Below are 14599 nucleotides of genomic sequence, written 5' to 3' on the forward strand. Positions count from 1 at the left end.
CTGCCATTTCAAGCTTTGTTTTTGGCAGTCGGTGTATCTACATCTTATCCTGCAAGATCGAGTAGATTCTGTAGCTTTAGTATCACCGACTAGTATTGTGTTGGGATGGATTTTGGAGCTCTATTTCTGGAGATCTAAGAGGGTATTGCATTCAGGCTCTGAAACTCCTCAGGAAACTGCAGCCTTGGGGGAAGCGTCCTTATGTACTCAGGATTACGTTGTCATTTTTGCTGAAGCCTAAAATCAGACCCGATCATGTGATACACGTACTTGGATTTTGGTTAAAGAATGAGTTTCTCCAGGTGTGCGGTAATGGGTGTCACAAACAGGGAGGAGATTGTTCAAGTGTAGGGGAAATGGAGCATTACATATAGGTAACACTTTTAACCAGAAAACAAAAGCGGATAGCTGTGACCCGAGGAAAACAAGTCGACAATTTACTCCAGGAAATAGTTTTCTACTATATGCACTTTTTCCTTGAAACTCACATGGCATGCGTCCCTTTTGTATGGAAATATACCAAGTAATAACATTACTGGAAAATATGTGCCTCCTTATGCTATGGCTATTAAAGCACAAAAATTAGCTATATTTTAGAAACAGAGGACTTCTGTCAGTATTAAATATCATTTATGTGTTACATGTTGAGCTTATTAATCACAACACACCTAGGCACTAAAGATACCAAAAACCAATTTAAGAAACGGACAAATAGAAATAGTTATAGTACCGGTTATGGACCTTCACATCAATGAAGCCAGAGAAGCCATCAAAGAAGGATTTTCCAGACCTGCTATTGTATGGAAATTTATGATCCCAAATGTATTTTAAGAATTCAAGTTTTGATATCTTGCGGCATATGAAGTTGCTTTCATACGCACCTTCAGGAAAGGACATATGAACAAACTCAAAAAAAAAAAATAGGCACCGGATTGAATCCCTCCATTTCTTTTATATTCACTCTCAAAATATAGGTTTTACAAGATATATTCATAATGTAAAAATAAAAAATAAGCAATTCTGCCATCTTGGTTTTATTTATAACGCATATAAGAATTGAAATGGATTGAAACACACTTACTTTGCTTTAGGTAGCTGCTCTGTGACTATAATGCTTTTCAAGACACTATTTTCGTTTTTTAAAAATAAAGCATTAATAAACATAACGTCCTGCCGCTTGGTGGCGCCGTTGACTAAGACGAGGACAGCGCGACCAGCCGCAGCCGAAGTCCCGGCTCTCCGGCAGGAAAACACTGTGTCTAGGAACCGGGAGCAGCAGCTGAAGCGGCTCTCTCGTCTCTTGCCCCTGAGAATATCACAGAAGATATCGGCACAACTCGCCCTCTGGCCTCTCAAGCGAAGCCTTAGCAGATCGGGCTGGTGGGATGAACCTGGGCTAGCGATATTTCTCGCGGATCGCCCCGAGCCGCCTCCGGCACAGACATGGCGGACACGGAGAGCAGAGCAAAGCGGAGCAGGCAAGCCGCGTCTGTCCTTGTGCTCCTGTGCGTGGGGGCGATCGGGTCGGACACGGTGCGGTACTCGGTGCCCGAGGAAATGGAGAGCGGGTCCTTCGTGGCGAATGTGGCAAAGGACGTGGGGCTGGAGCCGAGGAGCCTGTCTGCTCGCAGGGCCCGCCTGGTGTCGGACGCCGCGAGCCGGCATTTCCAGCTGAATGGCAAGACGGGGGACTTGCTCGTCAAAGAGAAACTGGACCGAGAGGAACTGTGCGGGCAGACGGAGCCCTGCCTTGTCCGCTTTGAGATAGTGCTGGAGAATCCCTTGCAGTCGTACCGGGCCGAGGTGCGGGTTACTGACATCAACGACCATTTTCCGGTCTTTTCGCGGCAAGAAGAACTAGTCTTCAAAATTCCCGAAACGACCTCTGCTGGGTCGCGATTTCCCCTGGACAGGGCTCAGGATTTGGATGTGGGAAACAACAGCCTTCAAAGCTACAGCCTTGGCTCCAACGGGCATTTCCATGTACATACGGAGGAACAGAGCGACGGCACGAGACATGCCGAGCTAGTGCTGGACCAAGCCCTGGACCGAGAGCAACAGCCGGAGCTTAGTTTGCTCCTCACGGCCCTGGACGGCGGCTCCCCGCCGAGGTCCGGCACTGCGCAAATCCGCGTCGTCGTCCTCGATATCAACGACAACCCTCCCGTTTTCTCCCGAGCCACTTACAAAGCCCAGGTTCTGGAAAACAGCCCCAGACATTACCTGGTTGTCACTGTTTCAGCCACCGACTTGGACGAGGGAACCAACGGAGAAATCTCCTACTCCTTCAGCCAGCAAATCCAGCCGAAAGCAGTAAAGACGTTCCATATCAACGCCATGTCGGGGGAAATTCGGCTTCTCGAAGAACTGGATTTCGAAACGAGAGCGACCTACGAGCTGTACATCCAGGCGACGGACGGCGGGGGGCTGTCGGCGCACTGCAGAGTCGTGGTGGAGGTGGTGGATGTGAACGACAACGCGCCCGAGGTGACCCTGACCTCCCTCGTCAGCCCCATCCCCGAGGACGCGCCCCCCGAGACGGTGGTGGCCCTGCTCAGCGTCACGGACCGCGACTCGGGCGAGAACGGGAGGGCAGCCTGCTCCGTGGAGGACGCGCTGCCCTTCTCCCTGAAGGCGACGTTCCGGGACTCGTACGCGCTGGTCACGGAGCGGGCGCTGGACCGCGAGAGCGTGTCGGAGTACAACATCACGATCGTGGCGCGGGACCAGGGCGCCCCCAGCCTGTCCGCCGAGCAGAGGATCACGGTGAGAGTGTCGGACGTCAACGACAACGCGCCGGTGTTCAGCCAGGCGGCCTACACCATGCACGTGCGGGAGAACACGGCGCCCGGCACGGCGATCGGCTCAGTGCGCGCCGCCGACGCGGACGCGGAGCACAACGCCCGGGTGACCTACTCGCTCCTGCCCGCCGGCGGCGGCGCCCTGCCCGCGCTCGCCTACGTGGCGGTGAACTCGGCGGACGGCAGCGTGTACGCGCTGCGCTCGCTGGACTACGAGCAGACGAGGCAGCTGGAGGTGGGCGTGAGAGCGGCGGACAGCGGGGCCCCCGCGCTCAGCTCCGAGGCCGTGGTGCGCGTCGTGGTGGTGGACGAGAACGACAACGCGCCCTTCGTGCTGCACCCGCTGCAGAACAGCACGGCGGCCTGGAGCGAGCTGGTGCCGCGCTCGGCCGAGCCGGGCTACCTGGTGACCAAGGTGGTGGCGGTGGACGCGGACGCGGGGCAGAACGCCTGGCTGTCCTACCAGCTGCTGCGCGCCACCGAGCCGGGGCTCTTCGCCGTGGCGCCGCACAGCGGCGAAGTCAGGACCAGCCGGCCGCTCACGGAGCGCGACACGGTGAAGCACAGGCTTCTGGTGCTCGTCAGGGACAGCGGAGACTCGCCCCTGTCGTCCTCCGCAACCCTCAACATCCTGCTCGTGGACGGCTTTTCCGACGCCTACCTGCAGTCCGCCGATGCCGCCGCCGCCGCCGAAGGGGCCGAGAACGGCGCTTTAACCATGTACCTAACCGTCTCCCTGTGCCTCGTGTCCTTCCTCTTCCTGCTCTCCGTCGCGACGTTTGTCCTGGTCAAGGTGTGCCGGAGGAGAGGGGGCGGGGAGCAGTACAGCACTGCGCCCGGCACGGTGTATGGCGACGGCAACTTGCCGAGAGACTGGGTGGATGTGACGGGCACCGGCACCCTGTCCAGGAGTTACCGCTACGAAGTGTGCTTGAGCACGGGCTCGGGGAGCAGCGAATTCCGGTTTCTGAGGCCCCTCGTGCCCTGCCCTCCGCAGCAGGGGGGCGGCGCTGTGACAGGCCCCGGCAAGGACGGCGATCTTCTCACCGGCTCTCATCCGCCCACCGACTTGGGAGGGGCCGATCAGGTAAGGGTTGAGTGGGCTCTTCCGCCGTTCATTCTGGATGTCCAGGTCCTCATCTGTTTCGGGTGGCGAATGTTGTTCATGTGTTATCCGTTTTCACATCTAATTTCCTTTATAGTGAATGTTAAGAGTGATTCATGCCGAAGGGACTGTGTTTCGATTACATTAACCATGTGCAACCAACAGATGCGATATGTATCTTATAGCATTAATGTCTCATTTAAACAGCTTTAATTTTTAGGGTATTGGTGCGTCTGAAGGGAATTATTGGCCCGCTTTTCTAGTAATTATTGCGAACCATCTAATAGGGTCTGTTTCTTATAGACGGCGGGAAAAATCAGGTTTTCCCATTTTATTTCCGGCGTGATTACAAACTTGAAAGCCTGGAAAGAACTACTTTTGTTCTCTATATTTCTGGTAGCTTTCACTAACCAGTTTATGCCGTTGCAGTCGCAGCAATTTATTAAAGCGAAGCCTAAAGGGCAGCGGTACAGAAGGAGAAATCCCATCAGGATATTACTATCAGAATTTAGGTCCGGAGTTTTCAGTATCCTCCTTGAAAGATTATATCTTGGCTCTCACTTACACGTTGAAGACCTGGATTGCATAGTCGATCGACTAGGAATACAAACTGCTCTTTACCTACAAAACAGTTTCCCCTGTAGCGCAGGCACGTACTAAATGCACTGCAGAGGGATGTGAACTACACTTTCTATAAAACCGGGTTGTTGTTTTTGTTGTTCATAAGATAATGATGATTTTTTTACATCCAAATAATACAGATCTCTGGATAGAATCGTTCACTGACATAATTAAAGATGGTGAGCTGCAAGGTGCGAATTTACTGGAAGAAAAGGGTGAACTGAATTAGGGAGTCAAGTTTAACATTGAACAGGAGACGAGAGGGGTTGAGGTTGGTGATTTTCATCGATAACATTTTGCAGACACTGTAGAGCCTCTGTCTAAAACCAATGCCTGTCAAACACGGATCCCACTCGCACGTGTGCTTTTGAAGGAAAGGGGAATCTGTAGGAAGAAATGATGAGCCCTGTTTTTCAGAATATTTTAGACCTGTGTCTTTTTGGCAGAGGAAAGTGTTGCCGGTGCCTGGGCCCCAAGATAGAGGCATAATCCCGGTAGCGAGAAGAACAACCTCACCTGCAGGGAGATTCTTGCATCTGTGTTAGAAGAACGGGGCGGCAGAGGAGAGAACGGGGCGGCACAGGCGAGCCCCGGGTCTGGGTCTTCCCGCTGGGGTGCGGGAAGGAGAATCGGAAATGGTGCAGCTTTAAGGTGCGTAGCCACGTTTGTGGGGTGATAGCTCAAGACCACATTCTTCTGAAAGCAAGTTTTCCTTAGTGTTAAGCGTTTAATGGCTGTGGTCACTCTATGGGTATATCCCGTACTATTTCTTGTCTAAAAGAAGTTTTAAATGGGAAAAGAGGAGCGGAATGCATTGAATACCTGGTTAAAAAAACTAAAGTAAAAATGATATTGGGAATTTCAATGGACCAAAGAATGCTTCTAGAAAAGTGAAACAAATGTTCTCTTACCAGTAATTTCAGGATGTCGATGCTGTTGTAGGTTTCGCATAATAACTTTGTCCGGATTGTTAATACTAGCGCTGAAAATCTAACGGTTCCAGTAGCGTCTGCAACCACCGGTCTCTAGTATAACATAAACAACCAACTGGAAGTCTTTTCATACTGTTCCTCAAATCACTAATCACAGTAGTATCTACTCTCGCCCCCATGCCGGCAGTAGTGCCTAGGCATGAACTGTGACCAGTGAGGTTTACTGTAGTTTCCGCTGCCTGGAGCACTAACAAGTTGTTGGCAGTTTAATAGTTGTTATGGGCTGCAAGGGACCTTACAGATCACGTGCCCAGCCCCCTTGCACTTGGGCTTGGAAATGCTTTCGCTTTCTCCCTCTGTGTTTTCATGGCAGTTAATTTTGTCTTAGATTCACACCTTATTGGTAGCTTGGTCTCTGCTCATTACCCTGGTCTGAATACCCGTTATGCAAAACGCTGGGTATTAACATAAAGCAATTCCAGCATTTAGGGTATAGCGCCGCTTCCCGCCCGCTAGGGAACATCACTTCTGGGGACATCTCTGCGTGCATTTACTGTTCTGCGTCCTGCCATGAGCCGATAGGAAATGGCATCTCTTTCAGCGATGGCTTCCCATTCTGTGCTATCCACATTCCCGCCGCCGAGACTGACAGCTAGCTCCGAATTACCTATGGGCAATAAATTACCCGAGTGCCAAAAAGGCGCCTTCCAAGACCTGAAAGCATTAACTTCTTCTAAATTTATGAAGCTGAACCAGAAAGACGGAACTCTCCAGTTGTTCTCAAGGGAATGCTCTATCAGCCTGAGGACTTCTACACTCGGGGGTAAAAAGCAGAACCATGTTGTGATCATAGAGCAGAGTGATTTCAAGAGACACCAAGAGAGGAAATCAAGAGAGGAAATTCCAAACGGGTATTCCATTTGATACCTCCGTTTCTGTTTGTTGGTTTGTTTTTAAACGAAGTACTGTCTTTTGGAAAGAAACATCCGCTCTTGTTCTCTGTACTTCGGGTAGCTGTGGCTATTCAGTTTATGCCATACCACTCGAAATGATTTATAACATGAACGCGGAGAGGATAGCGGTACAACAAAGGGAAGAGTCCATTTACTAAGGGTTGGTAATCTAGAAGACGGTGTTCCAGGTCTTCCTAGAGCAGCAGGGCATGAGTCGCCGGACTCTGCTTCCCAGAAGCAATGCCTATTACGGTAATACCCAAAAATTATAATATGCCATTTGCATTGCACCTCTGCAGAACAGCATATCAGCCTTTAGCCACCCAATGCCCTGCTTGGCCAAACCAAGCTCCTGGATGTCCAAGGTCGTAGTGGTGGATCAGGACATGTGGCAGAATACCTGGCTGTCCTACCAGCTGCTCAAAACCACAAACCCAGGTCTCTTCACCATGAGACTCCAAACAAACTAAGTCAGGATCACAAGGCCACTAAGAAATCAGTCACAATAAAGCAAAGCCTTTTTGTGCTTCTTAGAAACATCAGAGACTAACCATGTTCCTCCCCAACTTTTCAATATCCTTCCAGTGGAGGAGGTGTTGGTATGTTAATGTTCGGTTTCTTTATTTCAGGAAGCAAAGGAAGAATAGGACAGTACACGCACTATGCCAGTAGAGGTATCCTTATCTCTAACAATTGTTTTTATTAACTGATTTCAATTATTGGTTGTAAGGACTGAAGGGAATTGAACTTCCTGTGTTAGTAACTGAAGGATCACAACAGACTGGATGAAGTTGAATGCTGAGAAACTCAAGGTGCTGCACTTCGTGAAGTATAGTAAAAAAATACAAATACAAAATAGGTGAAACCTGGCTGGGTGGCAGCACAATAGAAAAGGACCTGGGAATGCTGAATGTGATTCACATTCACATGCTTTCAATGTGAATCTTCAGTGTGGTGCAACTGCACAAAAGACAAATATAGTTTTGGGATGCATCAATAGAAGAATTAGGTGCAACACACAGCAAAAGTTGTCCCTTTCTACTCAGCCCAGGTGAGATGTCATCGAAAGTATTGTGTGTAGTTTTGGGCTGCATGTTTCAAAACGAATGTGGAGAAGCTAGAGAGGATCCAGAAGCAGGCAACAAAGATGAAAGGACTTGGAAAGCAAGTCACACGAGAAGCGGTTTAAGGACCTAGGCATGTTCAGTTTGTGCAAAGGGCATTTTAGAAGGGACATGACAGCTATATTCAAGTACTTGAAAGGTGGCATGTAAAGGAGCTGGGCCTCCGTACTACAGGAGGGAGGGTGTCTGAGCCGCCTGCAGCCGGAGACTACTTCCCAACCCCGTGAAGACAGATGCAGCTGTGCTTGAGCCACATGGACCATCTGAAAGCCTGCACAGTAAGTGCAGCCATGACAAGAAGCCCCAGCTGGGGTAGTGCCCCCAGCTGCCGGTAACTGGAAACCTGGCCGCCCAGGCAACATGGAAGGGGCCACCCCACAGAAGCGAGGAGTTCAAGGCAGGCAGGATGCCTGCAGCAAGTGGAGCCTTCTATGTGAGGAGCATGCCTCCGCTGCTGGAGACATGTGGATTGTGTGATCCCTGGGCAGGCTTCCCTCACTCAGCCAAAGCCCTGTTGCCCACCCCACACCCAGACCCGGGCTAGTGGCATACCAGAACCACACTGCAGCAAGTGGATGACAGAGACCACAAATGACAAGAGCAACCTTTTTCACTTATTATTACTATTGATTTGTGTTAACGGTCAGTTATGGACTCTTATGGAAAAGCTCGTAAACCTGGAGCAAGCCTCAGGCCAGCTGCCCTGGGAGCCCAGGGTCCTGATCCTTCGTCAATCTTCCAGAGTTGGAGTACCAGGAGAAGTGGTACAGCTGATTCAACAAGCCAAGCAATGTCCCTGAAGGGTTGCACTACCTGGGTGGCTCTCACTACCATAAAAAGAGAGAGAAAACCTTTTCTCTTTTGTTGCAGAGACTGCGATACTATCCAATAGCTTAAAGTTGCAACGAAATAGATATAGGATGGATATCACAAAAAAACTTCTTCTCCGTTAGAACAAGGAGGCAGTGGAATAGACTGCCTAGGGAAGTTGTGGAGTTTCCGTTACTGGTGATGTTCAAGAGAGGCTGGACAGCTACTGCTTGGGGATGGTCTAGGTGTAGTCATGCGGATACCCTACTACGGGTATTTCCGATGCTTCTGGGCTCCGCTGATTCCTGAATGGGGCTGGGAGGGAATCCAACCTCTGCCACATATGGACAGAGCCTCCACTTTTCTGCACATGTGTCAGGGCTTTTAAGACTTCCGCAGAGGCACTGGACATTTACTTCCTCCAAGGCTGGGGATTTTTACAGGGGAGTGCCACTGCTCCTACAGAGACATCATGCGGGAGATTGCTGCATAGAGGACCTTGCCTTTCCACTCAGTGTCAGATCGATTTCCAAACTGGAGGTCAGGGGGGAATTTTACCACATGGTCAGTTTGGTATTAACCATGTGGACGGGCCGGGTGGGGTGCCTTCCTCTAGCCTGGGGCATGGCCATGTACCTGGGATCTCTTGAGCCTGTATTCATAACATTTCAAAGAAGCAGGACATTGGCTGCGGTGGTCACCTTGCTTTATGTGTGGGAAGTGAGGGTGCTCTGTCTTCTGTTGTGTCAAGCTTGGTAGTAGTTTTTCAAGAAAGACAGAAAATGGATATATGTAGGATGGTTTGGATCGCGATGATCCTTCCTCAGGGAGGTGGTTAGACTAGGTCTGTGTTTTTCAGCCCATGGTTCTCAACCTAAAAGTGAGTTGCAACATTATTTCAAAGGGTTGTGAGCTGCGGCAGTGCAGAGGGGCGGCAGGAAGGCACCTGTCCCTTCCAGGGGCAGAAGGGTCTGGGGAAGAACTGCATGGCTGGGCTGGTGCCCGTGCTCACAGGGGTGGGGTGGCCAGAAGACGTTGCTTTGTGGGGCAGAAGGGGCCATGAGCAGACTCTCTGGCGTGGTGCAGCAACCCCAGCACAGGAAAAAGGGCATGGCACAGACCTCTCTCCTCCTTCTCTGTCCAGCCGATGCCAGGTCTGAACTGGGCCGGGCTACTGCAGCCACTGCACTCTGGCGCAAGTGAGACGGGGTCAGCTGGAGGCCTCTCCAGCAAGGCTGGGGGGAGGGGGCGGGGAGCAGGGGGTTGCAGGTCAGGAGCGAGGGACACCAGCAGGGCCAAGGGTGTACGAGTCAGAACAGGCCATGGATTTCTTGCAAATGGGTCCCGGTAGGAAAAAGGTTGGGAACCACTGTTTTCCTCTTATTTCTACGGGAGATACACTGGCTTTGGACCTGATTAGTGGACTGTTTTCTGTATTCATGTGTCTTTAGTGGAAGCAGAAAAAACAAGAGAGAAGAATAAATATAGATTCAGAAGGTATTTCCCAGAAAATACGTGAGAGCTTGTAAGGTACAATGGTGGAGAAGCTCATTAAGGAATATAGCTAAACTGCTGGCGATTTTGATAAACTACATCTCTTTTCAAAAACGATGTCACAAGTGCAGGAAGTATAAAAAACAGTAAAGAAAATAATATGAAAAGAAAAGAAAGGAATGGCATCTAGAAAAGAATTGTTTTCCGTAAGGTAGTAGTGGTTCGGGATCCATTCTGGGGGAACCGACTGAAACATGCGTCTGACCAAGAATAAAGAGGCTTTTGGGGGGATAAACTGTGCATCAAATGCTTTTGTTCCTCCTGTGGAAATTAAACAGTGTTTTGGTTTCAGAAAATCACTAATTCACCGGGGATCACAGACCAAAACGGAAGATCGCAGGTACCATACCCAGCACCCTGGTGGCTTGGGCACAGTTCTGCCCCGGAGGCTTGGTCCAAGAATGAGAGAATCCCATGAATCTTGACCAGCAGAGCTGAAGGCGGGAGCCTGACACGTCAAGCCGCGTTCCTGAAAGTTAGCGTGTCTACACCTTATCCTGCGAGAGTCAAACGCAGTCAAACTGTGGGTGCTTCCCCCTCGACTGCATTTAATGTAGCCGCCCTTAATTAGCCCTGCCTCTCAGCAATGCTTTTGGCTCTCCCGCGTGCTCCGGCCCATGCTCCTTCACTTCTACCAGTTTGAGAGGCAGCGGGGACAGAGCAGTTTACTGTGTCGGAGTTTCTCCTCCTCTCCTATCGGGACACTAATTTCTCTGTGTATTTCTCTTGTAAGCAAATGAACCATGCCAAGGCTGAGTTTCAAGGGAGATGGAGTAGATTCTGGAGCCTTAATATCACCTTTTACTAATGTGTTGGGATGAATTTGCGAGCTCCACATTTAGATCTAAGCAGACAATGAATGCAGACTTTGAAACTCCTCGGGAAACCGTAACCTTTGGGGACGCGTCCCTCTTGGTGTAGTAAGGATTAAGTTGTCGTTTTAGCACAATTTTAGCACGATAAAAGAAGATGCATCTTAAATGTATGGAGAGTGATATATAATATACAAAACCCACTTTTAAACAAGAAAATAAAGGAGGGTAATCGTGACCTCAGGAGAAAAAGCGGAACATTACTGCAGGAAATGGTCGTCTAGTATATCCCCTGTTTGCTTGTAACTAAACTTACGGGTAGCCTCGCATGTATACGAATCAACCAACAACAACAACAACAATATCGGATATTCTGTTTCTCCTCCAAAATGGCATGATACAGTCAGGGATATCAAAGAGCATAAAAAAAGCGACTTTTCGAAATCATTATCTCTAGTCTGTTAACTATAATTTATGTATTCGATGTTGAAAGGTTTCATCTTGAAAACACCTCTTGTCCAATAATAGCAGAAAACAAAATGAGGAAATGTAGACAAGACAAATGGCGATAAACTTTCTATACTTGTTATAAGCTTTAACATAGGTGCACAGGAGGAACAGTCAGCTAAAGTTTTCTTAAAGAGAACTTTATTATCCAAAGTCTATTGGGACTGTTAGATTTGAAGTTACTTCTAAAATGTATTAACATTCTAGTCTGTTTAACTCTTCAAGTTTTCTCAGTCACAATTCACATTTGACCCACTTCCTCATGATATAACAGGGAAATAGCAATAACCCTGTCGTCTGCATCTACTTATTACAATGCCAAATATATCAAAGTAGGTTCAAATACGCATAGCTTTGTTTGGCTTAACACAGAACAGCGATGAGCACAAAGTTCTGCCGCTTGGTGGCGCCGTTGACTAAGACGAGGACAGCGCGACCAGCCGCAGCCAAAGTCCCGGCTCTCCGGCAGGAAAACACTGTGTCTAGGAACCGGGAGCAGCAGCTGAAGCGGCTCTCTCGTCTCTTGCCCCTGAGAATATCACAGAAGATATCGGCACAACTCGCCCTCTGGCCTCTCAAGCGAAGCCTTAGCAGATCGGGCTGGTGGGATGAACCTGGGCTAGCGATATTTCTCGCGGATCGCCCCGAGCCGCCTCCGGCAGAGACATGGCGGACACGGAGAGCAGAGCAAAGCGGAGCAGGCAAGCCGCGTCTGTCCTTGTGCTCCTGTGCGTGGGGGCGATCGGGTCGGACACGGTGCGGTACTCGGTGCCCGAGGAAATGGAGAGCGGGTCCTTCGTGGCGAATGTGGCAAAGGACGTGGGGCTGGAGCCGAGGAGCCTGTCTGCTCGCAGGGCCCGCCTGGTGTCGGGCGCCGCGAGCCGGCATTTCCAGCTGAATGGCAAGACGGGGGACTTGCTCGTCAAAGAGAAACTGGACCGAGAGGAACTGTGCGGGCAGACGGAGCCCTGCCTTGTCCGCTTTGAGATAGTGCTGGAGAATCCCTTGCAGTCGTACCGGGCCGAGGTGCGGGTTACTGACATCAACGACCATTTTCCGGTCTTTTCGCGGCAAGAATTGTTCTTCAAAATTCCCGAAACAACCCCTGCTGGGTCACGATTTCCCCTGGAGAGGGCTCGGGATTTGGATGTGGGAAACAACAGCCTTCAAAGCTACAGCCTTGGCTCCAACGGGCATTTCCATGTACATACGGAGGAACAGAGCGACGGCACGAGACATGCCGAGCTAGTGCTGGACCAAGCCCTGGACCGAGAGCAACAGCCGGAGCTTAGTTTGCTCCTCACGGCCCTGGACGGCGGCTCCCCGCCGAGGTCCGGCACTGCGCAAATCCGCGTCGTCGTCCTCGATGCCAACGACAACCCTCCCGTTTTCTCCCAAGCCACTTACAAAGCCCAGGTTCTGGAAAACAGCCCCAGACATTACCTGGTTGTCACTGTTTCAGCCACCGACTTGGACGAGGGAACCAACGGAGAAATCTCCTTCAGCCAGCAAACAGCCGAAAGCAGTAAAACGTTCCATATCAACGCCATGTCGGGGGAAATTCGGCTTCTCGAAGAACTGGATTTCGAAACGAGGGCGACCTACGAGCTGTACATCCAGGCGACGGACGGCGGGGGGCTGTCGGCGCACTGCAGAGTCGTGGTGGAGGTGGTGGATGTGAACGACAACGCGCCCGAGGTGACCCTGACCTCCCTCGTCAGCCCCATCCCCGAGGACGCGCCCCCCGAGACGGTGGTGGCCCTGCTCAGCGTCACGGACCGCGACTCGGGCGAGAACGGGAGGGCAGCCTGCTCCGTGGAGGACGCGCTGCCCTTCTCCCTGAAGGCGACGTTCCGGGACTCGTACGCGCTGGTCACGGAGCGGGCGCTGGACCGCGAGAGCGTGTCGGAGTACAACATCACGATCGTGGCGCGGGACCAGGGCGCCCCCAGCCTGTCCGCCGAGCAGAGGATCACGGTGAGAGTGTCGGACGTCAACGACAACGCGCCGGTGTTCAGCCAGGCGGCCTACACCATGCACGTGCGGGAGAACACGGCGCCCGGCACGGCGATCGGCTCAGTGCGCGCCGCCGACGCGGACGCGGAGCACAACGCCCGGGTGACCTACTCGCTCCTGCCCGCCGGCGGCGGCGCCCTGCCCGCGCTCGCCTACGTGGCGGTGAACTCGGCGGACGGCAGCGTGTACGCGCTGCGCTCGCTGGACTACGAGCAGACGAGGCAGCTGGAGGTGGGCGTGAGAGCGGCGGACAGCGGGGCCCCCGCGCTCAGCTCCGAGGCCGTGGTGCGCGTCGTGGTGGTGGACGAGAACGACAACGCGCCCTTCGTGCTGCACCCGCTGCAGAACAGCACGGCGGCCTGGAGCGAGCTGGTGCCGCGCTCGGCCGAGCCGGGCTACCTGGTGACCAAGGTGGTGGCGGTGGACGCGGACGCGGGGCAGAACGCCTGGCTGTCCTACCAGCTGCTGCGCGCCACCGAGCCGGGGCTCTTCGCCGTGGCGCCGCACAGCGGCGAAGTCAGGACCAGCCGGCCGCTCACGGAGCGCGACACGGTGAAGCACAGGCTTCTGGTGCTCGTCAGGGACAGCGGAGACTCGCCCCTGTCGTCCTCCGCAACCCTCAACATCCTGCTCGTGGACGGCTTTTCCGACGCCTACCTGCAGTCTGCCGATGCCGCCGCCGCCGCCGAAGGGGCCGAGAACGGCGCTTTAACCATGTACCTAACCGTCTCCCTGTGCCTCGTGTCCTTCCTCTTCCTGCTCTCCGTCGCGACGTTTGTCCTGGTCAAGGTGTGCCGGAGGAGAGGGGGCGGGGAGCAGTACAGCACTGCGCCCGGCACGGTGTATGGCGACGGCAACTTGCCGAGAGACTGGGTGGATGTGACGGGCACCGGCACCCTGTCCAGGAGTTACCGCTACGAAGTGTGCTTGAGCACGGGCTCGGGGAGCAGCGAATTCCGGTTTCTGAGGCCCCTCGTGCCCTGCCCTCCGCAGCAGGGGGGCGGCGCTGTGACAGGCCCCGGCAAGGACGGCGATCTTCTCACCGGCTCTCATCCGCCCACCGACTTGGGAGGGGCCGATCAGGTAAGGGTTGAGTGGGCTCTTCCGCCCTTTATTTTCTATGAATAGGTCCTCAGTTGTTTCCACTGGCGAATCTTCATGTGTTTTCCTTTTTCCAAGTCTACTTTGTTTCCTTTATGGTGTAGTAGGTAGTGATTCTTCCAACCAGGACTGTATCGATTACATTAACCATGTGCAACCAACAGATGAGATACCTATCGGAGAGCGTTAACATGTCATATAAGCAAATGAGAGATGATAGGAGCAATACCCAGAGTCAGTTATGACTTCGTAAGTTGTAGAAT

The 14599-nt window shown here is 52.1% G+C and overlaps 2 protein-coding genes across 2 annotated transcripts; both read left to right on the plus strand.

Moving 5' to 3' along the window:
• The first annotated feature begins 1221 nt into the window (after nucleotides 1-1221).
• LOC149856459 (protocadherin beta-16-like) lies at nucleotides 1222-7059 on the plus strand. The gene is made up of 2 exons (XM_090064063.1): nucleotides 1222-3888; nucleotides 7042-7059. The coding sequence occupies exons 1-2, from the start codon at nucleotides 1444-1446 to the stop codon at nucleotides 7057-7059; spliced, it is 2463 nt and encodes an 820-aa protein (XP_089920189.1). The 5' UTR covers nucleotides 1222-1443.
• Nucleotides 7060-11645: 4586 nt separating this feature from the next.
• Nucleotides 11646-14378, plus strand: LOC149856460 (protocadherin beta-16-like). Its single transcript, XM_090020505.1, has one exon. It carries the CDS (start codon nucleotides 11886-11888, stop codon nucleotides 14361-14363), a length of 2478 nt encoding a protein of 825 aa, XP_089876631.1. The 5' UTR covers nucleotides 11646-11885; the 3' UTR covers nucleotides 14364-14378.
• The last annotated feature ends 221 nt before the right edge of the window (nucleotides 14379-14599 follow it).

The sequence above is a fragment of the Crocodylus siamensis genome, chromosome 10, assembly GCF_052110815.1.
Source record: "Crocodylus siamensis isolate JL-2025a chromosome 10, ASM5211081v1, whole genome shotgun sequence".
Lineage (NCBI taxonomy): Eukaryota > Metazoa > Chordata > Crocodylia > Crocodylidae > Crocodylus > Crocodylus siamensis.

Excerpts from the sequence above, each read along its gene's own strand:
- LOC149856459 (XM_090064063.1), top strand. The coding sequence starts at position 1,444 with ATGGCGGACACGGAGAGCAGAGCAAAGCGGAGCAGGCAAGCCGCGTCT.
- LOC149856460 (XM_090020505.1), top strand. The coding sequence starts at position 11,886 with ATGGCGGACACGGAGAGCAGAGCAAAGCGGAGCAGGCAAGCCGCGTCT.